This window comes from Bos indicus x Bos taurus, chromosome 13 (assembly GCF_003369695.1).
Source record: "Bos indicus x Bos taurus breed Angus x Brahman F1 hybrid chromosome 13, Bos_hybrid_MaternalHap_v2.0, whole genome shotgun sequence".
In the NCBI taxonomy this organism is placed as follows: domain Eukaryota; kingdom Metazoa; phylum Chordata; class Mammalia; order Artiodactyla; family Bovidae; genus Bos; species Bos indicus x Bos taurus.
The window spans coordinates 45,604,330-45,629,554 of record NC_040088.1 but is presented as its reverse complement, the minus strand read 5'-3'; the positions used below and the strand labels follow the sequence as shown (position 1 = coordinate 45,629,554).

The 25,225-nt window shown below is 45.5% G+C and overlaps 1 protein-coding gene across 1 annotated transcript in view; it reads left to right on the top strand.

Moving 5' to 3' along the window:
* Window positions 1-24,588, top strand: part of PCSK2 (proprotein convertase subtilisin/kexin type 2) — a 240,593-nt gene extending 216,005 nt beyond the window's left edge. Inside the window, exons 9-12 of the mRNA XM_027559679.1 lie at window positions 8,410-8,625; window positions 10,565-10,665; window positions 17,851-18,078; window positions 21,687-24,588. Coding sequence (XP_027415480.1) covers window positions 8,410-8,625; window positions 10,565-10,665; window positions 17,851-18,078; window positions 21,687-22,173 — 1,032 coding nt within the window. The 3' untranslated portion in view covers window positions 22,174-24,588. The remainder of the gene's footprint in view (window positions 1-8,409; window positions 8,626-10,564; window positions 10,666-17,850; window positions 18,079-21,686) is intronic.
* Window positions 24,589-25,225: the final 637 nt, after the last annotated feature.

The following is a 25,225-nucleotide window of genomic DNA, read 5'->3' as shown; positions in this document are numbered from 1 at the left end:
GAGTAATAAATATTACTCATAAAACCTTTCAAAATTTCTGCAAGTCTGGTTATTGTCAAAGCTGATCAATAGATACATGGGGATTCATTATACTAGGTACTCTAATTTTTGTGAAGCTTAATGTTTTTCAAATTAAAAGGTTTTTATTCACACTAAAAAGAAAAAAAAAGCAATTCAGTAGGTGGTTAAGTTGTCAAGAGTTAGAATATACATCTAGGGAAAAGTGAGAATAGGAACTGTGCTAATATTATACAAATGGCTACTTATGGCTCAGGATAAAATTTTCAGAGACTGCATTATACAAAGTGGTTTTTTTTTGGTGGGGGGAGGTGTTTTTGTGCAGCATGCAGGATCCTAGTTCCCCAACCAGGGATGGAACCCTCACCCCCAACATTGGACGCACAGAGTCCTAACCACTGGATTGCCAGGGAAGTCCCCAGAGAGTTTTTTAAATGCCGTATGTTTTTTAATGTTACATCTATATAAACTGAGTGGAACTGAACACGACCAACTGTATCAGTCAGGAGAGGCTCTCTCATCCTGCAATAACAAACAGCCCCAAAAGTTCAGAGATTTGAAAGCACAAAGATTTTTACTCAATCAGTGACTCATCCACCACAGTCAGTAGAAGGCTTTGCTCACCACAGTCTCCTGGAGGTCAGAGCTGACATCTGAAACATTGCTGCTTACTGTGCAGAGGGAAGGAAGAGCTCTGTGGGTCTGGCATTGACCAGTAAATGGTTCAGAATGTCTTACAGGATCCCATCCAACCACAAGGGGATGCTGTCATGGGCCCAGACAGCAGGCAGCTAGAAATACTTGGCAATCAATTCAAAAGCACAATAATGTGCCCAGAAAATCTGCTCGGTGACCCAAGATGTAATCAGTGATCTTGTGAGGAAACACACAAGTGTCAAAGGTATTTATGAGTAGTTTGAATATAATTCTTCCATGAACTGTGAGTACAAAAAAGCAGTACTTGTAAATCAATACATTTTTTATGTTATTTAAATATAGGTGTGAAAAAATAGACTAAAGTCATTAAAAGGAACATTTTCTGCAAGTCAAAATGTAGGCAAAATACAAAAGAAAAGAGTATATCTACATATGTATATAAAGACATATGCAATATTTGATGACAAAAATTTGGTTAAGTTCTTTAATATAGGAAGAGCTCTAACAAATCAATAAAAAAAAGATATGAAAGAAAAGATATGCATAGGACATATCTTTGGAGACATGGTGCTTTGCTAAGGTATTTATAAAGAATACAAATGAGCAGCAAATATAGAGAAAGAAAAACTCAACTGATAGTGGGGAAAAAAACACAAAAACCTCAAAACAGTGAGTTTTGTTTTTGTTCACTCAGTTGGCAAAACTATTTTTTTAATGATTCTAAATCTTGACCCAGATGAGCTGAATAATGAGTTCTTGTGCAGTACTGGTGAAAATATAGATTATTATTAAGCCTTATAAAACCAATAATATGGCACCATGGGTCAAAAAGCTTCAAACATTTGTTCCTTTTCACCCTACATTCCCTATTTTAAAGACTCTGCTTGAGGAAATAAATAGAAATACAAAGACATATATAGAATCATGTTCATGTCAGCACTTTAAAACCTAGAAACAGCCTTCTAAGAACATCTAAGAAAAAGAGTAAATAAACTATGGAATGGCTATCTAAGAAGACGAATAAAAACTTATGGTATAGAAGAGTATTTAATTATGTGAGGAAATATTAATGTAATGGTAAGTGAGAAATACATTTTAAGCAGGGCCACAGAGATAGATGGATTTTATGATCCCATTTTCATTCTTAAACCTGTTCTTATGCTTTGCATATATATATAACTGGCAGGAATCCACCAAATATTACCAGTGATTTTATATTCATGGAAGATTACATAAGATTTTTATTTTCTTCTTCACAGTCTAGATCCCAGTCATTCTACAAAGAACATGATTTTCATAATACAAATACAATGACTTTTTAAAGTATATCTATGTTCTATTAAGATGTCAAGGTGACTGGAAAATAAAAATTAGTGTAATTAAGTGTCTGGGAAAAGGCAAACTGTATCAGGCTGGCTTCATCAGTATCTGCAAGCAGATACCATCACTGGGCCAGGGCCTGGCGGGGGTGGGGGCGGGGGTGGTGGGGGGAGGCGTTGGGGAGGGTAGTCATTCCTCCAGGTCACTAGGCATTGGGTAGGATGAAGGGACCAACTCACTTCAGCCTCAAGCTTCTCAGAGCAGGATTTCCACCTCCTGGCACAGGTGATATGCTGAGAGTACACTGAGCCAATGTACCAGCCTTGAGCTGGAAATTTACATTAGCCAATGGTAAGCAATTTGTGCCATTATTTTTTTTTATAATAATAAATTTTTATTTTTTTTATTTTTTTAAAAAAATGATTTATTTTAATTGGAGGCTAATTACTTTACAATATTGTATTGGATATTTTTATATTAAAAGTGAAAGGTTGTTGCTGAGCCATGAAAGACGCTGGGATTCTTAGCCTCTGGAGGAGGGGAATTCAAGCCGGGGCCAGTGACAAGGCTTGATCCCTCAGAGCTTTTGTGTAATAGAATTTTATTAAAGTATAAGAGATAAAGTTTCTGACATAGACATCAGAAGGGGGCAGAAAGAGTATTCCCCTGCTAGTCTTTAGCCAGATGTTTTATAGCTACTGGGCTTCCCTTGTGGCTCAGCTGGTAAAGAATCTGCCTGCGATGCCGGAGACCTGGGTTTGATCCCTCAGTTGGGAAGATCCCCTGGAGAACGGAAAGGCTGTCCACGCCAGTATTCTGGCCTGGAAAATTCCATGGACTATATAGTCCTTGGGATTGCAAACAGTCGGACATGACTGAGCAACTTTCACTTTCTATATAGCTAATAACAGTCCGCTAATTAGAGAAAGGGAATGTCTCAAAACTCAGAGACTGGAACCAGGCCCTTCACCCACAACATGCATTTTGAGATAACACTGGCACAAGGTGAGTCATCCCAGGCCATAAAACTATTGACATGACTCTTAAAGAAAGGCAGGTTCCAAGTAGATATATAGTTTCATTAACATAGATTAGGAGAACAATGTACGAGTAAAACAAACTGGTTTGTCGAGCCCTTATCGGTTCTGAGTCTTAAGCGGAACCAACTTGAAAAAAGACAGAGTCTAGGGTAAATACATAGCTCATTCAGTTCAGTTCACTTCAGTTGCTCAGTCGTGTCCGACACTTTGCAACCCCATGAACCACAGCATGCCAGGCCTCCCTGTCCATCACCAACTCCCAGAGTTCACTCAAACCCATGTCCATTGAGTCGGTGATGCCATCCAGCCATCTCATCCTCTGTCGTCCCCTTCTCCTCCTGCCCTCAATCTTTCCCAGCATCAGGGTCTTTTCCAATGAGTCAACTCTTCACATGAGGTGGCCAAAGTATTGGAGTTTCAGCTTCAACATCAGTCCTTCCGATGAACACCCAGGGCTGATCTCCTTTAGGATGGACTGGTTGGATCTCCTTGCAGTCCAAGGGACTCTCAAGAGTCTTCTCCACCACCACAGTTCAAAAGCATCAATTCTGCACTCAGCTTTCTCTATAGTCCAACTCTCACATCCATACATGACCACTAGAAAAACCATAGCCTTGACTAGATGGACCTTTGTTGGCAAAGAAATGTCTCTGCTTTTTAATATGCTGTCTAAGTTGATCATAACTTTCCTTCCAAGGAGTAAGCGTCTTTTAATTTCATGGCTGCAATCACCATCTGCAGTGATTTTGGAGCCCCAAAAAATAAAGTCTGACACTGTTTCCCCATCTATTTCCCATGAAGTGGTGGGACCAGATGCCATGATCTTCATTTTCTGAATGTTGAGCTTTAAGCCAACTTTTTCACTCTCCACTTTCACTTTCATCAAGAGGTTTTTTAGTTCCTCTTCACTTTCTGCCATAAGGGTGGTATCATCTGCATATCTGAGGTTATTGGTATTTCTCTCAGCAATCTTGATTCCAGCTTGTGCTTCATCCAGCCCAGAGTTTCTCATGATGTACTCTGCATGTAAGTTAAATAAGCAGGGTGACAATGTACAGCCTTGACGTACTCCTTTTCCCATTTGGAACCAGTCTGTTGTTCCTTGTCCAGTTCTAACTGTTGCTTCCTGACCTGCATATAGGTTTCTCAAGAGGCAGATCAGGTGGTCTGGGATTCCCATCTCTTTCAGAATTTTCTACAGTTTATTATGATCCACACAGTCAAAGGCTTTGGCATAGTCAATAAAGCAGAAATGTTTTTCTGGAACTCTCTTGCTTTTTCGATGATCCAGCAGATGTTGGCAATTTGATCTCTGGTTCCTCTGCCTTTTCTAAAACCAGCTTGAACATCTGGAAGTTCATGGTTCACATAGTGCTGAAGCCTGGCTTGGAGAATTTTGAGCATTACTTTGCTAGCTTGTGAGATGAGTGCAATTGTGCAGTAGTTTGAGCATTCTTTGGCATTGCCTTTCTTTGGGATTGGAATGAAAACTGACCTTTTCCAGTCCTGTGGCCACTGCTGAGTTTTCCAAATTTGCTGGCATATTGAGTGCAGCACTTTCACAGCATCATCTTTCAGGATTTGAAATAGCTCAACTGGAATTCCATCACCGCCACTAGCTTTGTTCGTAGTGACGCTTTCTAAGGCCCACTTGACTTCACGTTCCAGGATGTCTGGCTCTAGGTCAGTGATCACACCATCGTGATTATCTGGGTCGTGAAGATCTTTAAAACCCATTAGTTAGCTCAAGGTTTGAGGAAAGTTAAGTTCAGGTGGAACCAGGTGTCATCATGGCAACAAAGAATTTTAAGAGAAACCTTTTAATTTTGTATAGAGAAGGGAAAAAAAATCTGACACTACTAGTTTGTTTCCTCCTGCGGCTTAAGAGAGATAAAAAATGTCTGACACTTGCAGCCTATTTCCTCTGGTTGGAGACCCTTAGCCTTCCTTCCTGTTACTCTCTCAAAAGCACACTACAGAATCCATATGAACTTTTAAGAAACTTGGGATCTGTGAAAGGCTGCTTTAGGTTATGCTCTTAAAATCACTGCCTTTGCCAATAGGTTAGAGCAAAGACTCAGCCTCTTCTCTATTGACACTTAGTCCCCCTCATTCTTAGTTGTAGCTGGTGGGGGCAGGGGGAGAGGCAGAGGGCTGTCCTCTGCGTTAAATGTTTAGCATCCTTGGTCTCCACCCACTAGATGCTGGTAGTGAGCACCAAAATGCCTCCAACTGTGCCAAATCCCCCCTGGGATACAAAATCACCCCTGGTTGAGAACATCCGTGGTTAAATACCCTCAATAGTGCCTCGGTGACAAATTCTCACTTAGTGAAATCTTTTAAGAGAGATTAATCCTGCTAACCTGCAAAGACTAATACAAAGAGAGAATTCAAAGTGGAGTTGCACCACATATTAAATTTCATCTAAATGCACTTGCCTTTAAAAAATGAGGGGGAAAAAAAAGAGCAGAGGGGTAGGAGAGGCAGAGAAGATAATTCCAGCCTAAACCAGATAAACATGGAGGCAGGTAGACAGCCAGTCTGCTCCAAGCACGTGCTGCAGAGTAAGGGCGGGAGACCCCAGCAGGCAGCCCACCCTGAGCAGTGCAGGCTCCTAGACCATCTCCTCCCTAATCTCTGGGTGACCCCCACACCCCAATTGGGGTTTAGTAAGTAGTAAGTAGGGGCTTCCCTGGTAGCTCAGTGCTTAAAGCGTCTGCCTGCAATGCGGGAGACCCAGGTTCAATCCCTGGGCTGGGAAGATCCCCTGGAGAAGGAAATGGCAACCCACTCCAATATTCTTGCCTGAAGAATCCCATGGACGGAAGAGCCTAGTACTTACTCCCTGGATAAAATTACCTGTAGTGAACTGCCCAGCATGGCAGAATCTGCCTGATTAAGTCCCAAACGACACAGTGCATCTGTAGGGACCAAGTTAAATTTGTAAGTTAACTTGGGGAAAATCAACAACCCTGTGATGCTATCTTTCTCTCCACTGGTCATATTTTCATCTGCATCCCTCCCCAGAATTTCAAAGTCCTACTTAGCTCTTTTGTTTGTTTGTTGTGTTTCTTATGTATTTTGTCTTCCGTGTGGCTGGTACGAACGGTACTGCCACGCAGGACGGCTGTAAGGATGCAGTGAATGACAATGTAAGGTATTCAGAGAGGTCCCTGCTTCACACTAAGTGCCCTAGAAGTGTATGCTGTGATTATCATCCTAATTTCTCCCTTGTACCCTCCAACTGATTATTTGAATGTGAGTCACAGTTGCTCTGTTTCAGTTTCATCCCAGCTGTGGTTCAAGTGAAGCTGGGGGACAGAACTGGATCTTGGGGTATTGTTTTAACAGGACAGTATGGTGTGCCAGTAACAGACTCATCCCACAGTCAGCTCTCAGCCCTCTTATAGATGCCCCTTCCCCACTCAACTGCTCCCAGAACTAGGGTCTTCTCTTTAGTGGCCCATCTTGCCCAGAAGTCAGGGACTATTTGCTACTGATACCCAATAATTAGAAGCAAGAATATAATTATTATCGCCCTCGTAAACACACACACACAAACAGCTTAGGAAAATGAAGTTTAAAATTCCTAGCAATCAAAATATTCCTGTGGGTTAAGTCTTATAGTCCAAAACAAAACTAATGTTTGCTGCTGACTCTTCAGAAACATGGTGATACTGCTCTCTGTGTATCAGGGAGCAAAGCCAGATAACACACTTCCCCAAAACTCGGTAAGTAACAACCACTTAACTCTGATCATGGGTCTACAGGCCAGCTGGGTTGCTCTGCCAACCTGGGCCATCCTTGGCGAATCTCAGGTGGCCTCACTCATGCATCTGTGGTCAGCTGGAGGGTGAGCCACAGACCGCCTGGTCTAGGGTGGCCTCCCACGTGGGGTCACTGTTAGCTGTGGCAGTGAACCTGACCACACTATCTGTCATCAGCCACACGCTAACTCAGGTTGGTTCCCATGGTCTCTGAGGGAAAGCGGACATGGGTTGGGCTCCTTGAGACTCATGCTTAGAATCGACCCAGCACCACTGCCCACCACATCCTGTTTGCTGAAGCAAGACAGGAAGCCAATCCAGACTCAAGGGTGGGAAACAGGCCCCTCCTCTTGGTGGGCAGGGCTACAAACTCTAATATAAAGGGGTCATGAACACAGAGAAACCTGACAGGTTAGAGTCACAACCAGTCTCCCGACATCAAGGTGAGAATGCTTTTAGCATTGGTTTCCTTTTAGCAAAGGTTGCCTGTCTCACTAGCAGCCCACCTGCGGGCTGGTTCAGGGGAAGGTTCCCCAGTGGGTAGCCTCAATCACTGATGCTGATTCATGTCTGTTTCACTTTCCAAGGGCAGCATCCTCGACACTGAGCCCAAATCTGAGCCTGCTTTAGAGGGCTGCACCCTCTCGCACCCTCTCAGTTGTAAGGATGCTACGGTTCCTTCTGTGTCTTGGTTTCTGCGGGCAGTTGCCTGCTTGGATGGAGTTTTCCAGGACAGATTTACCAAGACACTGAGGACACTTCTCAGCCAGTGGCTAAATCAATCTTTGTTGATGTATCGACTCAGCCAGTCACAGGCTAATTAACTCCAAGTCCTCTTAGAAGCAATCAAAATGTCACTTCTCATTGTCAGGAGGCAGGAGACCTTGGAGGTAATTCAGACATCTCCTTTCCTCTGACGTGTGTGCGTGCTCAGTTGCTAAGACTGTCTGACTCTTTGCGACCCTATGGACTGTAGCCCTACAGGCTCCTCTGTCCATGGGATTCTCCAGGCAAGAATACTGGAGTGGATTGCCATGCCCTCCAGGGGATCTTCCCAACCCAGAGATCGGTATCATATACATATATATATAAAATCTGTAAGTGTGTATTATAATACTCACAATATCTATATATATATGTAAACATGTAAAATATACATAATACCTATAAAATGGAAGCTATATATAAATATCTTTTACATCTTACATAGCTAAGTATAAATTTACAGGTTCATTTGCATTTTTGCTAAAAAATGCCTGAAAGAATATGTAAGAATTACATGCAGAGGGATTTGTTTTTTTCATTTTCCTTTCCATATACTTTGACTTTTTACCATGAGGATTATCAATGTTTAAAAAGCAGTCCATTTGTCAGTTTTAAGGAGATTCTTCCAGTCCTTCCCACCTTGTTATTCCCAGATTAAATGTAAATTGAGATGACTTTATATTGAATCCTTCCTGAAAAGAAAAATTCTCAGGGTGCCTGTCCAGAAGCACAGTGGTTTTCAAGGACAGATAGAAACCAAGCCAGTCCTTAGGTTCAACTGCTTAAGAGGCCAGGCGGACCCCGCTGCAGCCCGCACATCCCTCTCTGTCCCCCACCCCCAGGGCCGCGGGGGCAAAGGCAGCATCTACGTGTGGGCCTCGGGCGACGGCGGCAGCTACGATGACTGCAACTGCGACGGCTATGCATCGAGCATGTGGACCATCTCCATCAACTCGGCCATCAACGACGGCAGGACCGCGCTCTACGACGAGAGCTGCTCCTCCACGCTGGCCTCCACCTTCAGTAATGGGCGCAAGCGGAACCCCGAGGCCGGCGTGGTGAGTGAGGGCCGGGGGTGCACGAGGACATTAGTGACATCATACGCAGACACGGTGACGTCATGGAAGGAGGGCCTGCCTTCAAAGAGTCAGCCCCTGTTCCGAGGGGAGATGCACCCCTCTTCTGGGCTGATGATGTTTGTTATCAAGGTCGAGGCCTCACGAAATACAAGAGCGCCATGACCTCCTTCCCACTCATGGTCCATAGATTTTCCTGTTTATTGTTCTGGCTTACAAATAATGATGAACTCTAGTTTACCAAGATGTTGCCCCAGCATATTGCTTATAAGGTGACTAATATTAAGAACTGGAGCATCACACCTGCACCCCATCTGAGCCAAGAACATATCCATTTATTAGTGTAATTTAGAAATGGCATCCATGGATGGATTTTTCCCGGTCCCTAGACCTCCCCCAAAGTGGGCACATGTGTGTTTTTGCAAAGGAAGAGTAGTGTGTTTCATAATATTTTAAACCGGGTCCTCAGTTGAGAAAACCAAAAGGTTAAGAATCATAGACATTTATTGCACTCTTCTGAGCAACTCTGCCTTCCTGGGCCCTAGGTTTAACAGTGAATTTTCCAAGTCCGCTAGGCATACAGCCTTTTCTCAGTCCTCCAAGCTAGGAATTTAGTGGGTGACTCAGTAGTCAGGCTGGGCTACATTCTGCCTGGCCACCACCTCCTCCAGGGTTGGGAAAAAGGCAGGAACAAGAATGCAGTCATCAGTACCAGCTAGCCCTTCAGTCCCAAGGTCCTGCCTGGGCTCCACCCGACCAGCTCTCACATGAGCTGGCAGAAGTCCCTTCCCTGCAGGAGACCCAGACCTTAGCCTGGCTCCCCCATGAACCCCCCTAATTTCTCCCATGAGTCTGCTCAGCTCCCCTTAGTCTTGGGGAGGATGGAAAATGTGTCAGCTCCTCCCAAGTGGAAAGAGGCTTCATTTTCTCATCTTCTGAGCTGTATGAGCAGAAAGGGACGAGCAAGTGTGGCCCCAGTCTTGTTCTGCTTGTAAGCCTTCTCCCAAACACCCCCCAGAAGCTCCCCTCCCTGGCTCAAGGGCCTTCCAGTGGTATCACTCTGTCCTCAACCCCTGTCTGTGACGCTACTCCAGCTGGGGAGGAGCACTGAATTCTCTTTGAATATAGTCACTTTCCCCAGGAGATGACTTTAAACTGCCCGGATGCTTTGTCCCCCAAAATAATAGACCCACTCAAGGAGCCTACAGACAAACAAGATAAATGAGTCTTCTCATGGTTTATAAACTATCTTAATGAAAACCCTGTCTCTCACAAACATTGAAGATGAGGACTTTCTCTGTAAAATCCTTTAAAACTCAGCTGATCAACCTCCCCACTTGGGGTAATCACTGATGTAGCAGTTGTCTTGTTCACTGTGTTCCAGAATCTCTTGGTGGATTGTAGATGTAGAGAACGTAACATTTTCTCTTTAATGGCTGTCCCTCTAGGCAAACTTTAGCTGAACTTGTTTCATTTTTCCTCTTTAGGAATGCCACCCTTTTTTCCTGAAGGGAAAATAATTTGTTGATGAAGTGGCCCTGCGCTTTCTGAGCCAATCTCATTTTAACAAACCCCACCATTGCATTGAGTATGGTGGTGGTATTGGCTTGTCACTTTAAATATCTCTTTATTAGAATAGCTGCAAAGTTGACTCTCTAAACAGTTGACTTGCTTGTATCTTATGGACACTGTAACTATAACTGATTGTGTTTCCCTTTTTGCATAGGCTACTAGGAAGCTCAGATAAAAATGTGTGGCAAAATAAATACATGAGTGCTAAGCTTATTCTTGCCTTCATCTAAATCATCTTCAGAACAAGGCAGACTTTAAGTAAAAGAAACAGAAGATCTTCTGCTCTGTGTTGTTTTGAGTTTAAAGCAATGGGGCTTCTTTACTCATTCCTCACTCTCTTCCCCTCCAGGCAACCACAGATTTATATGGCAACTGCACCCTGAGGCATTCTGGGACATCCGCGGCTGCTCCCGAAGCAGCCGGAGTGTTCGCACTGGCTTTAGAGGCTAAGTATGTTTCCAGCTTGGGACCAAGGGCCAACTCTTCAGGGTGAACTAACACAAGTCTCCCAACCCAAAACCTCCAGTGTCCATGGAGGCAAAAGTGGGTGGGAGAGTCAGTAAAAAGTCAGGGCCAATGAACTCTGCTGGGTGTTGCTAATGATACACACACACACACACACACACACACACACACACCCCCCACAAAACTACATCCCTAGAGAGCACAAGAGTCCAACACCCAATCACACATGGGGTCACAGAGGTATTTTCTTTCATCTGTGGATTTCATGGCTGTTTCACTCTAATAATACTCCCAATCAGGTAAATGAAAGATCATTGCCAAGCTGGTTATCTAGCAAGGTTTTCAGAACATGTCATGGAAACAAGATGCTCTTGCTCCAAATTTGTTAACTGATATGGTGAACTCACTTTAATACTGAGACAATGTGGGCAAAGTCACACAATGTAGTCCAAGAAATGGGCTTTGCTACTACCTTCCAGCTACCGGTGAGAGACCCCCACCCTCTCTGTTCTCACCATCCCACGGAGAAGCCACACATCACTGCTGCTGGACCCACCTTGGATTTGAGCACCAGCAGAGGTCCCTGCCCACCTGCTCCCCTGTCTTAGTGCAAACCAGAGACTTGCCTTTGGTTTGAGCAATGATTTGTGGCTTCAGGCAACATCCATGTGGTGTAAGTGCACATGCCCACTGTGCAAGGAATTATCCGAGAACACAGAACCAGAAACTTGTAAGAAGTTGGATTCTGGCTCCTGGGGAAGGGAAGTTGAGTTCCCATCCCTGTCAGCTGTTGCTAGGCAACCAGAGCTTCTAGCATCAATCTTCAGGCAGCCTACTTGACTCTCCAGCGATTCAGTGCATTTTCTGACTTGCAAAGGAGGTAAGAGCTGATTCCTAGAATAGGAAAGGACTTCAAAAGATTATCTAGTCCAACCCCTATGCCTTCAAGCAGAAAAAGGCATCGTTATCCTCCTTTTACAAATTGGGCCCCAGATTGGGGATGACTTCTGTCTTTGGGCCAAGCCAAACTTTGATTCTGTTAACAAAACTCAGGTGGAAAATTTAAGAAAGAAGAAACGGACACTCTCTTCCTATTAAGTACCAAGACAAAAAAAACCTTACATATTATGTGCATTTCCTAAAAATGAAACTCTTCTTCTCAGGGCCTGTCAGGTCCTAAAGTCTGAGTTGGTCTCGCTCACTCTGATTGGGAGCAGACAAGCAGAGGGAGGCTGGTCCTGCCACAGAGTCTCACAGAGGACAGGGAATAAGGAGTTTCTTGTCTCCCCTTAAATCGAAGAGGAAAGAACTCACCTTAAAGTCTCCCTGGATTCTGACAAGCAAAAAAGTCACTTGCTCAGGCATATATGCCAACAGCTTAGCCTACTAGTCTTCTCTGTCCATGGGATTCTCCAGGCAAGAATACTGGAGTGAGTTGCCATGCCCTCCTCCTCCAGGGGATCTTCCCAACCTAGGGATCAAACCCACGTCTCTTATGTCTCCTGCATTGGCAGCAGAGTTCTTTACCACTGAGCTACCTAAGAATCCTATATGCCAACAAAGTGACACCTAGATCCATCAAAGTGCTTGAGCAGGCTTCTGGAACTTTCAACAGATTTGTGGGCTCTGCAACAATTATTCCTCATTCTTTACCATGCTTGCAGCTTTCCTTACAGAAAAGAATGCAGTCACTGCTTAGGCATACTTCATTTTGGAGCAGTGGTCATCAACTGAGCACTCTCTTGCCATAAACAGCGGTGGGGGGGAAACAATACCAGGTAGTAGGTGGTTCAAACCCATCTAGGAAGCCAGTCCTCAGATTTCTCAGGACACCAGACACCTGGGTTGGAAACCCTGAGATTAGAGTTTGGTGCGATTCATTAAGAATGGGCTCCCAGCAGAGACCATTGGGAAAGAGAGGAAGTAGGTTAGAGATGGAAAAGGATCTGAGCAAGGATGCTTTTCCAAAGGTTCTGGCCTCAGCCTGACTCCAGGAGGAGTTCTGGAATGTAAATCTTGCCTCAGAGTTTATTCCAAATCAAGGCAAGGGAGTGGGCTGCATAAGCCCTTCCTGGGGTGGTAAAGCCCAAGACTTTTCAGTGGGCAAAAGGGCTCTAATATTCATTGGAAGAATGAAGCTGAAGCTCCAATACTTTGGCCACCTGATGTGAAGAGCTGACTCATTGAAAAATATCCTGATGCTGGAAAAGATTGAGGGCAGGAGGAGAAGGGGTCAACAGAGAATGAGATGGTTGGATGGAATCACGGACTCAATGGACAAGAGTTTGAGCAAACTCCCGGAGATGGTGAAGGATAGGGAAGCTTGACATGCTGCAGTCCATGGAGTTGCAAAGAGTCAGAAACTGCTGAGCGATTGAACAACAACAAAGCCAGGAGTTAAAACCTCTGATCAGCATGAAATAGCCCCGGGAGAGAGCCCAGAGGAAGGAGGCCAGAAGGCTCTCTTTGTGAACACTTCCTGCAGCTCACCTCTCTTTGTGTTCAGACGAGGCACGTGGGAGTCCTTGGGGACATATGTGGCAGCAGTCAGGGCTGTTTCCTGCTCAGAGGGCCAACGGGAAAGCTTTTCCAAAACAACCTGAATTCAGTAAACAAATTATCCTGTCTAAAACATCTGCCCATCAGGACCATGAAAGAGGGAGAAGGACCATCTCTGTGGCTCCAGGGGACAAAGGGAACCCAGTCCTCTGTCCTGACCAGTCATCACCTTGTTGTTAATCTCATAAAATGCTTTTCTGCCAAATGCTTGAAAATACCTTCTTGATTCCCCAGAGATCATTGCTCACATTTCCCAGGGAGTCCAATATTAGTTTTACAGGATATCTCTAGTGGGGGTTAGGTGGCACTATTGGTAAACAACCCGCCTGCCAATGCAGGAGATGTAAGAGATGCAGGTTCGATCCCGGGGTCAGGAAGATCCCCTAGAGAAGGTAACGGCAACCCAATCCAGTATTCTTGCCTGGAGAATCCCTTGGATAGAGGAGTCTGGAGGGCTGTAGTCTACAGGGTTGCAAAGAGTTGGACAAAACTGAAGTGACTTAGCACACACACACACAGCTATCTTCCCATATGTGGGGTTCTCTCCATGACTCCAGACTTACTGTGGGGTTCTGAGGGGATCATAAGGAGGCAAACTTATGGCCCAGGAGAACCATCCATAGTAAAGCAGCCCATATTCTGGGCTAGGGCAGTGTTTCCAAAAGTGACCTTCCAAGGAATGATTTTGTCATGTAAGCCCCATCAAAGTATAATAAACACAGAGACAAGTGCACACATGTTAGGGAAAGCTCAAAGACTTCTTATAAAGTTAGCACATCCATGTAGTATTGGTGTTAGTCACTCAGACGTGACTGACTCTTTGAGACCCAATGGACTGTAGCCCACCAGGCTCCTCTGTCCACGGGATTCTCCAGGCAAGAATACTAGAGTGGGTAGCCATTTCCTTCTCCAGGGAATCTTCTCCACCCAGGGATCAAACCCATATCTCCTGTATTGCAGGTGGATTCTTTACCATCTGAGCCACCAGGGAAGCCTTACACATCCATGTAAGCAGCACCCAAATCAGGAAACAGACAATCACCTAAGTATCAGTATGAGCATTTTGGTTCAACATTATGTCTGAGAGATTCCTCCATACTGCTGTTGAATATTACTTCCTTCCAGTCCCAGACATCTTAATTCCTTCTCTGGGTGATGTTTCTGAAGATCAGCTTAAGCACCTCTGCCTTCATATCTGTTCCTCAGATAAAGTTCTGATGTTCTAACATGTGGTTCTCTCCTGCCTCAGTCCCTGGCTCTCCCTCCCTGAAACTCGGGGCTCCTGACCTCCTGTACTTTTTAAAGTTTATCACCTGAGTAATGCTTGCGTTCTCCCACCTCTGGATCCTTCAAGCCTTTGGCAGATGTATGGACAGGTCCATGGAAGCAACAACTCTGGGTCCTGTCTGACGCCATCGTTGTGTTCATGCTGTCCACACGTGCAGCCGAGGCTGTGAACCACCATCTCAGACCCGTGTTCTCAAACCCCGTGTACAGAAGCATCACCTGGGCACTGTCCTAAGTGTGCATCCTCAGGCCTGCAGCCTCCAGGAGGTCCGATGCCGGAGACCTGAGGTTGAGACCAGGAATCCGTGTTTGTCACAGGTTCCCACATGGTTCCAGAGCTGGTCCACGTTCTGTGAGATGCTCTCCTTGGGATAACTCTGGGACCCCATTGTTGGCTCCCTCGGCATGACAGGGAGGGAGCTCAGCTCCCCCCTTTTTAAATATTGAGCTGTCTGTCTATCTGCCCCCCAGACTATAGGCTCTGAGACCTTTCCACAGCCTGCTCATAACCAGTGCAGAGCCTGGACATGATACACACTCAACAGATGCTCATAGAATCACTTCACTGTGCAGTGCTTTTCCGTAGGTCTGTCTTACTTTTCCAACTCTTATATAAACTATTTAAAAGCGTGACCTATTCCTTGCCTATAACACTGAACACAGTGACTTCCATACTGCAGGTGGTCTGTATGTCTATTTTGTATTAGTTAATAAGTGTCACCTACAACCCTTGAGCTGCCGTAGTAGGATTAAAGCTTGAAGCAGGTTGTGAGATCCCTGTTTTACACAATGGGGCTTCCCTGGTGGCTCAGACAGTAAATAATCTGCCTGCAATGCAGGAGACCCGGGTTCGATCCCTGGGTCAGGAAGATCCCCCTGAAGAAGGGAATACCAGCCCATTCCAGTATTCTTGCCTGGAGAATTCCATGGACAGAGGGGCCTGGCAAGCTACAGTCCATGGGGTCCCAAAGAGTTGGACACAACTAAACTACTGACACTAACACACTGTCTTCTGTCAGGTCTTCCAGGTGGTGCTAGTGATAAAGAGCCCACCTGCCAATGCAGGAAACACAAGAGACGTGAGTTTGATCCCTGGGTTGGGAAGATCCCCTGGAGAAGGGCATGGCAACCCACTCCAGTATTCTTGCCTGGAGAATCCCATGGAGAGGAGCCTGGGGTCACGAAGAGTCAGACACGACTCAAACAACTTAGCATATATGCACATCTTCTGTCAATTCAGAAGTTGCTCAGAATGTAAAAATAGGAGGGACTCAGTGTTACTTTTCAGGCATAGGCAAATGGTTGTTCAACCAGTGTCACAAATTCTGACACTGGAGTATGGGCCTTGCTCTGATTTAGTTTAGAAATGAGAACATCCTTGTTCTAACACATTCTTTCTCTCTCATGTGCCCCATGAGAGTAAATCCATGCAGAAAGGTCTAATGGGGTCCCTCAGGAAGCATATCACATTATTGTGGCAGAACCCCTTGCAAAGGTGAGAGCTACTCCACCTGCCAGCCAGCCCTCTGATTACCCTGAAGTTAGCAGTTTATCAACACATTTAGGTTATCAACACTGTTTGGGTTTATCAACACTTTTGGGTTAAATGAATTCAGAATCCTGTTCCACCAAAGCACTGAGCTTTCAGCCACAATCAACATCAGGGAATTTCACGCTGTTCACCTAGTCCACGTGTCCAGGGGACCGTATGTCCAAAATAAATATGTTCTTAAATTTCTCAAATAAGCATTGACTTTCCTTGAAACTTTCTCCTTAAAACCTGAAAGTCTACATTTCAAGAGTGTATGAATCACAAGTGTCTTCTGACTCTGACTCAAAGTTTCGAACCAATGAAACCTACCCATGATGAGATTTTATCAAATGAGTGATGTTCTTTGAATCATTTGATTCTGAGGAGAACTGTAGTACAAGGTTTTTCCAACATTGTTGACCATGACTCTTAGTGAGAAATACATTTTGCATTCCAACCCAACACATCACACACATACACACACACACACACTTTCCCCAATTACAGTCACACTGTCATTCTCTTTTGTTATCTTCCACTCATGACAGCTTCATTCATAAAGAACCTGGTTCTCAACCTCAGTTGTCTCCTGGAATGCCCCAAGAAGTGTTAACAATTTCCCAAGCCTGAGTCCCCCTCCCAGAAATTCTTATTTACTTAGTCTAAGATGTGGCTGGAGCGGTTTGGTCTTAAATGTCCCACAAATGATTTTACTGTGCAACCCAGATACACAGCCCATGCAGTCAGTCTACCTTCTGGCCCACAAACAGGTCATGGCTGACATTTTGAAAAACACAGACAGTGAGTAATAGTAGACACTAATTTCCAAAGACACTTCTGCAAGCCAACTTGTTTATTTGCTGAATGACGAGTGTGCCGAGGAGGGCCATCCTAGGCCTTGGGGAGACAGATATTGTGGCTGTTGTCTCTGCTCTTGAAGAACTGGCAGCCCATGTTCCCAAATGGAATGCTTGCAAGTAGCCAACACTCAGGTCCAAAAACAAAGATCAGCTAGCACCCAGAAGCCCCTTGTGTCCCTTCCAAACACCACCTGTGCAAGACCCACCATTAATCTGACTTCTGACAGCACACATTCGTTGCGCCTCTTTCTCTTCTTTAAGTGACTGTAATCGTATAGTTTGTTCTCCTCTGTGTCTGACTTCTTTGGGTCGGCATTCTCTTCATCCCCGTTATTCTGAGTAGCTATAGTTCATTCTCACTGCAGTGCAGTGTTCCATGTCCAATAAATATGTCTCATTTGGCTTATTCACTTTACTGTGGATGGGCATTTGGGGGCTTCATAGTTTGGGCGTATGGACATTTCCAGTACATGTATGTCTGGTGAATATATACACACGTTTCTGTTGGCTACACACCTAGAGATGGAACTTCTGGGCCACAGCTTAAACATGTGGGCAACATTAAAAGATAGAGTCAAACTGTTTTCCAAAGTATTTGCAATAATTTACACTCTCATCTGCAAAATACTCAGTTGTCCCTCATCTTTGTCAACACTTGGTACTATCAACCTTTTTCATTTTAGCCATCCCGGTATGTGTCCGCTTTTGCATTTGAAATATATTTAATTAGGAAAGGCAAGACTTTTAACTGATGTACAGCTATACCTATATTATAAATAATGCGTGGATAATCCTCCCTTGACTTGGGGGTTCATAGATGTTCCAAAATCTTACTGGAGGTCTACGTGCTATCTTAGTCATTGTGTCCCTTTTTTCTTCTCTTCACCCCTGTCCCATGCCCTTGTCCTTGAATTCTCTGCCTCCGGTCCACAGCCTGGGTCTGACCTGGAGAGACATGCAGCATCTGACTGTGCTCACCTCCAAGCGGAACCAGCTTCACGACGAGGTCCATCAGTGGCGGAGGAATGGGGTCGGCCTGGAGTTTAATCACCTCTTTGGCTACGGAGTCCTAGACGCAGGTGCCATGGTGAAGATGGCCAAGGACTGGAAGACGGTGCCCGAGAGGTTCCACTGCGTGGGCGGCTCCGTGCAGAACCCAGAGTAAGTGGGGGCAGCAAGCTCTGCCGCTACTCGTGGAAAATACCCTAAAGACACTAGCACCGTGCTGGCGACCGTGTCAGATGCCCTCTTTCTGTCCTCCCAAGATGCACTGGGTTTGATTCGGGGACAGCCAGCTTCCAGGCAGAGCTGTAGCATTGGGCAGTTTCAGAGTATCCAGTCTCCAGAGTCCTAGGGCCTGGAACTTCCATTCCTTATTGCCAAGAGGGAGAGATTTACAAAGAGGGACTTTGCTAAGGGGGAGCCCTTCAGCATCTGTGCCTTTGTAGGCTCTGGGCCACAGCAGGTGGGGGCCGTGGGCAGTGTGACGAGAGCAGGATGTAGTCAGCTGCGTCTTGGCTTACGTTCCCAATTAGCAGAAAGGTGGTACAACCGCAGTATTGAGGAGAATGAGCACTGGGGCGCCGCTTAGTCATGGTTTGTGTTGACATCAGACCTTGTTCTCCACTATGGTCCCGGACAGGAAGACTGGGTTTCTGTTGATCCTCATGCTCTGTGCTTTTGCGGGGAGCGGGGTGGGAAATGGAGAGCGTATGCCAGGATGAATGACGGTCTCCCTCCCAGGTCCAAGTGCACTGAGCACTCTGTCCTAATTCAGATACTTTCTGGAATTTGGAGCCAGAGGCAACACTGGAAATAGGCCATCTGATGCCCTCATGTTAGTTAAGGAATCTGAGGCCCTGAAGTGTGACCATCCCAGAGACTCACAACCAGCTGGGAGCTTACCCAGTGTTAGCAGCATTATATATATATTTTTTAATCTGGAAAAGTCTTTTATTATGTTTCAGCTGTTCAGGTTAAATTCATGTCACTATATATATAGATGTTCTTGCCTATATGGTTCTTACAGGGTTTTATACAAATTCATCAAGAATTTACCTTTCCCAAGTGATCTGTTGAGACAGTTTTATTCTCAGCAAAATACACATGTACACATATACTATGACAGCAATTTTAAACTTTAAAATATATAGAAATTTCTTAGGGAAAAAAAAGGGGGACTTCTCTGGTCATCCAGTGGTTAGAACTTGGCGCTTCTGCTTCAGGGAACCCAGTTTTGATCCCTGGTTGGGGAATTAAGATCCCACAAGCCACCCAGTGTGCCCAAATAATAGAAAAAGAAAGTATATAGAAATGTGCTGGTTTGTGTGGTAAAATACATCTCTCAAGGCCCCACTCCTCAGAGGTTCTGATTTCTGAGATTTTAGATAAGGTCCAGAAGACTGAATTTTGTGGGTGGTCTCAGAAGCATTATTTTAATGAAAGGAAACTTGAGAGCTCTTTTTTATAAAATTTATTTAATTGGAGAATATATCCTGTACAATGTTGTGTGGGTTTCTGCCATACAACAAGGCAAGTCAGTCATGAAAAGTGGAAGTGTTAGTCGCTCAGTCATGTCAGACTCTTTGAGACCCCATGGACTATAGACCACCAGGCTCCTCTGTCCATGGGGATTCTCCAGGCAAGAATACTGGAGTGGGTTGCCATTCCCTTCACCAAGGAATCAAACCCACAGTTCCTGCACTGCAGGCAGGTTCTTTACCATCTGAGCCACCAGGGAAGCCCCAAGTCAGTCATAACTATATGTGTATATCCCCTCCCTTGAGAGCACTTTCAGCATGAATTCAGTTGGGTTTCCCGAGGACAGGAGCCTAGCCTGTCCCATTTGCTGGTGTGTCCTCAGGGCCTAGAACAGCGCCTGGAATTTAGCAGTCATGGGATCAATATTTATGGAATGAATGACTATTCAGCCAGCTTCACCTGGGCACAAGGAAGGCATCTAAACAGTGGTGATAGGCAATAGGGCGGTCAGACCAGCCAGGGAAATTTGGGGTGGGGGAGGTCAGGCCTTGTTGGAAGGGCTCTGGTCTCCTGGGTGCCCTCTGCCCCCTCACCCACCTCTTTCCACCTGAACTTGATCTCAGGTGCTGATGAGCAAGGTCTGGGGCAGATGCCATGCTGGAAGAACTCAGAGGCTGGGCAGCGAGGTTCCAGGGGCAGCACCCAGACCAGCTGGGCCTCTGGCAGAAGCAGCCCTCACTGTCAGGAATCAAGCTTCTCTGGGGCCAGCCACAGGGCTCCATGACCCCGCCGGCAGCGGCCAAGTCTATGCGGGGCTGCTCGGAAACGGGCTGGGAGCCGCTGAGTGGCGACTGTCGGGTTTATGAGTCTCCTCAGTGCTCATCTTCCCAGAGAAGCGGTCAACTCGAAAAGCAGTTTTCTAAAGAGACTTGATCAGGAGAATCCATGAAGGATGCTTGCCTAAAATAAAAGGGAAAAACAGATCTGGCTGTGAGGCACCTGCACTGGACCATCCAAGCCAGTGAGCAGAGGCACCTGGCCCACCACCCCTGCCCCGACAGCGCGTTCCCCGAGCATCCTGTCTGGCTCAGCCCCCACCCTCCCCCGCCCACTCAGCTTCTTGAGCAAAGTGTTAGTTGCTCAGTGGTGTGGGACTCTTTGCAACCCAATGGACTGTAGCCCACCAGGTTCCTCTGTCCATGGGGATTCTCCAGACAAGAATGCTGGAGTGGGTTGCCATTCCCTTTTCCAAAGGATCTTTCCCACCCAGGGATTGAACCCGGCTCTCCCGCATTGCAGGCAGATTCTTTATTATCTGAACCACCAGGGAAGCCCCTGAAGGTCATGACAAACTCTGAATTTTAAGTGAATTTGGAAATCAACGTTAACACTTGACCTGAATAGCAGAAGCAGCTCAATAGAGAGTGGAGGGTATGCTCAACTGCATACCGGTCAGGTGTGGCTGTGACCAGTCACTTCTGAGCTGCAGTCACATTGTTATGCTAGTCATAGCAATCACTTTAGCAATAATTTCTCTTTATCAAAGTACTTAGTGCTGTAAAAGAAAGAGTTCTGAGCTCCCGTCTCACTCTCAGTTGCCCTGGTGGGACTTAGGTGCTGACAGTCGTTTTTGTTTTTGTTTTCTTTGAGAGATGATCTCAGGAGACACAGGTGAGGAGGAGGGGATGTAGACAGGGAAAAAGAGCAACCAGTAGAGAGGACACTGAGGATGCACTGACTGGCACCTCGCTGCCCTGGGTAACTAGGCTCAACCCCACTGGGGACACTGAGTTGTCCCCACCAGCAGTGAGGAAAGTAGGCTATATTGACTCACCTCCTCCTGTCAATCATTGGTTAGGGTTTTCCCTTCCGGATCAAATCCCTGACATTTTGCCGTCAGAGCCCACAGGGGCCTAGGCTGCAAGAGAACCCAGCAGAGACCTGGGAGAAGTGGGAAGAGGATCAACTGCATTGGCTGCATCCTACATCCAAACAGATCAGAGACTGCAGGTGACTTTCTCAGGGTCACACAGCTGGTATAATAATTAACCCCAGAGTCCCTGCTCTCCCCACTCCCCAGAGGGGCCTTCAAAACCCTTAGGAATCCCCAGTCAGTCCAGTGATCAAGACTCCGACTTCCAATGCAGGGGGCGTGGGTTCAATCCTTGGTGGGGGAACTAAGGTCCCACATACCCCAGGATGCAGCCAAAATTTCTTTTAAAAACAACAAAAAACCCTGGGATAGTGTCCCCACCCCTCACTGTGTCTCCTCGCCACTCTGCCCTCAGGAAAATTCCGACCACTGGCAAGCTGGTGCTAACGCTCACGACCGACGCATGCGAGGGGAAGGAAAACTTCGTCCGCTACCTGGAGCATGTCCAAGCGGTTGTCACGGTCAACGCAACCAGGAGAGGGGACCTGAACATCAACATGACGTCCCCCATGGGCACCAAGTCCATCCTGCTGAGCCGGCGCCCCCGGGACGACGACGCCAAGGTGGGCTTCGACAAGTGGCCTTTCATGACCACCCATACTTGGGGGGAGGACGCCAGGGGCACCTGGATCCTGGAGCTGGGCTTCGTGGGGAGTGCGCCCCAGAAGGGGGTGCTGAAGGAGTGGACGCTGATGCTGCACGGCACGCAGAGTGCCCCCTACATTGACCAGGTGGTGCGGGATTACCAGTCCAAGCTGGCCATGTCCAAGAAGGAGGAGCTGGAGGAAGAGCTGGACGAGGCCGTGCAGAGAAGCCTGAAGAGCATCCTTGGCAAGGACTAGCACCTGCCCCCCCTCCCCCATCCCCACCGCCCCCTCCAGGAACCTAGCAGTGACCCTCCCCCTACACCAGCGATGCCCACGTCTAGATCTGAAGCTTCGCTCACTGTTAGTGATTCTTTTCATTCCCATGGAAGCAACCTTTTCTATTCTGTGCCCCAAATACAATGCTCCCACCCATACCTCTGTCCTGTTTGTGACTTCAAGGTCTTCATTTCTATCCTTCAGATAGGTGATATCGTGCCAACCAACCCAGGACAGCTCTCCCCCTCCATTTCTTTCATAGAAGAGAAGAGAAAGCATTTAAATAAGCCAGCCCTGGGGACTCCAAGGACGTTTTATTCACGAGCTCAAGGGAGGACCCGTTATGTAAAAGGAGGAGCCAGGTTTATGAGAGGTGAGCTCTGAGTCTCTTAAAGCCCAGATGCTGTAAATCCTTTGGGGAAAGATGTTTTGACTTTTAGCAAGATTTTCCAGGGATGTAAATGAAGGTGGCGCGAATCGAAAGGTCCCCTAGTTACCAGATGGGGAGGAGAGAGTCCAAAAGCATGAACGCAGGAAATCTTACCACCACGGTCAGCACTGTAGCTTGTCTGGCTCGCCAGTGTAGTAGGCGTAAGAGCTCAGAGGCCTGGCTGCCTTTTCATCAGCCTCTGCTCTGAGTTATGGTAAACTCTGGGAGATGCCCCCTTCACTCTCCGTGTGCCTAGTCTTTCTCCAGCCCCAGTTTTCTGGGGCTCCTCCCATAGTTATGCCAAAAAAAAAAAAGGAAGGCAGGATGGAGACACATCTAGGAAAGAGTAGCTTAGTAGTTCTTAGCACAGGGATGTTCCTTTCTGTTGCTGCTCTGGGGCTTCTTAATCTGATGAAGGGGAGAGAAGGTGAGCATTTTCTAGAGCTTTCCACACACGATTGGAGGAAAACAGCTTCTACAGTTGATGAGTTGGGGAAATGGCCTCTGTTCTGGAAGAGGTGTGTGAAGGCAAGGGGTCAGGTTTGGAGAGGTGGGCAGCCACTTCACAGGAACCCCCATTTGTATGGAGCTCCTTCCCACTGAAGGGGGAAAAGCCAGCTCATCTCCCTGTAACTTGAGACCCGAAGGAGGCAGAAGCCCTTCGCACAGAAACCACTACAGTCAGCTACAGTTGTGGCAGCCAAGCAGTCCAGGAGGGGCTTTAACCTGCAACCCAAAGGTAACATGCCCCCTTCCCCCAGTCACCCCCAGAGACAGCATCTCATCACCAAGTAGAAAGGCTTTCTGAGAGGCTGTCACTTTGTTCTCCTACCCAGGGAATAGCTCACCAGTTCCCCCCCAACCCCCCAGAACTGATGTGTTGGTTTGATTTGATTCCCAAGAACTGATCCACCCCTTCTGGCTACATTTCTCGCTTTCCGTGGGAGTAGCCTGGAGTTCCTCATCTCTAAGTTGGCAACACAGAGCAGGAGGGCCCTTCCTTGAAGGTGGGAAAGCCTGGAAAACCCAGGTTCTTTCTCTTTTCTCCCATGTTGGCATGGATTTCTACCTTCTCTAACACCATATGATCTTCTCTATAGAATGCTTTATGATGTGATAATATTTATGATTTTTAAAAGAAATTTATTACATGTTGCAAAGGTCTTTTTAAACCAGTTTAGACTTAAAGCAAAAATAAATGGAAATCATCAAAATTTCATTTCTCATTAACAGTCTGAAAATAAACCAAAGGACATTAAGTGTGCATGTATGTTTAACTGCACACAGAAATATATATACATATGTAGACTAATACACGTGTGTATATATGTGTATATATCTTTATATACACTTGTATAACTCTATATACACACATATACCTAAAATGTGTGTATGTGTATTTACTGAAGAAACAGATACCACATTCATTTCTAAAAGCATATTCAGAGGATATCAAAATGATTCTGGCTGAAGAAAAAGGCCAGTGGAAATTCAGGTGAAATGTTCATGAATTCCCATTACTTCACCTCTGTAATTTTGCACCTTTCTGTATAAACTTTAAGTATCTTATATAGCAGCACAGATACAAAATAGTTGTCCATATTTTCACAGTTGTGGTGTAATTTATGAAATTAGAGAGTAACTTATCAGCTTCTTAATAGAAATGGCAAGTTTTGATATGAGTATACAGTACATAAAATATATATAGTGCTATTTAAAAATATTTGGTCTCTATTTCATTTTTTTCATCAGTATTAACACTAAAATATGTTCAGCTAGTGAGGTTTTTATGATATCCTGATTCTAATGCAAGAGATAGTTATTTATAGTCATTTATTTTAAAAAAGAAAATAAGTGAATAATAATCACGTTCATATTGTTATTCCCTGTGACAACATTTTATAAGTAAACTTAAAAATACATGATGTAAATTAGGAGATTCAACAATAAAACATTACCTTCCAGAAATTATGTGGGATGTGATATGTATTACATAAAAACACTTCCATCCATTCTGGGAGAGAAAATTAAAAGTTGCCAGAGAAAGAGCTAGAAAGCTTGCTTTCATAAATATGCATGAAAGATTTAAAATTAGCAAATAAATCATACACAAATTATGATCTACAGCAGCATTTTTTAGACTCAGGTTATACCACATTGGCAGTTGTCATATAAATTTAGGACGTTAAAACCAGCATTTTGGAGTAGAATAGGCTAGCATAACAACAGATCATGCATATTAATGATAACAATTGTTTCCTGACTTTTTTTTTCCCAGAAATGTGTGTGTGTGTGTGTGTCTGAGTGTATTTGTAATACATTTCTTATTGGAGTCATGGCCAAAGATCTTTCAGAACGCTCTTCTAGAATACATTCACCAAGGTAGACCAGTTCTACTGTAGTGAAACAGCCCCCAGATCTCAGAGGTTTCACACAACAAAGGTGTGTTTATCATTTACACAAATTTCATGGAGGATCTGGGTAACTCCCCAAGACCATTTGCCACGCAGTGGCTCAGAGATTCAGGCTGCTCCAACCTTCACCCTTAGGTTTGTCATAACAGCATGAGGCTGTGACGGTCAGTAGGCGAGAGAAAGAACC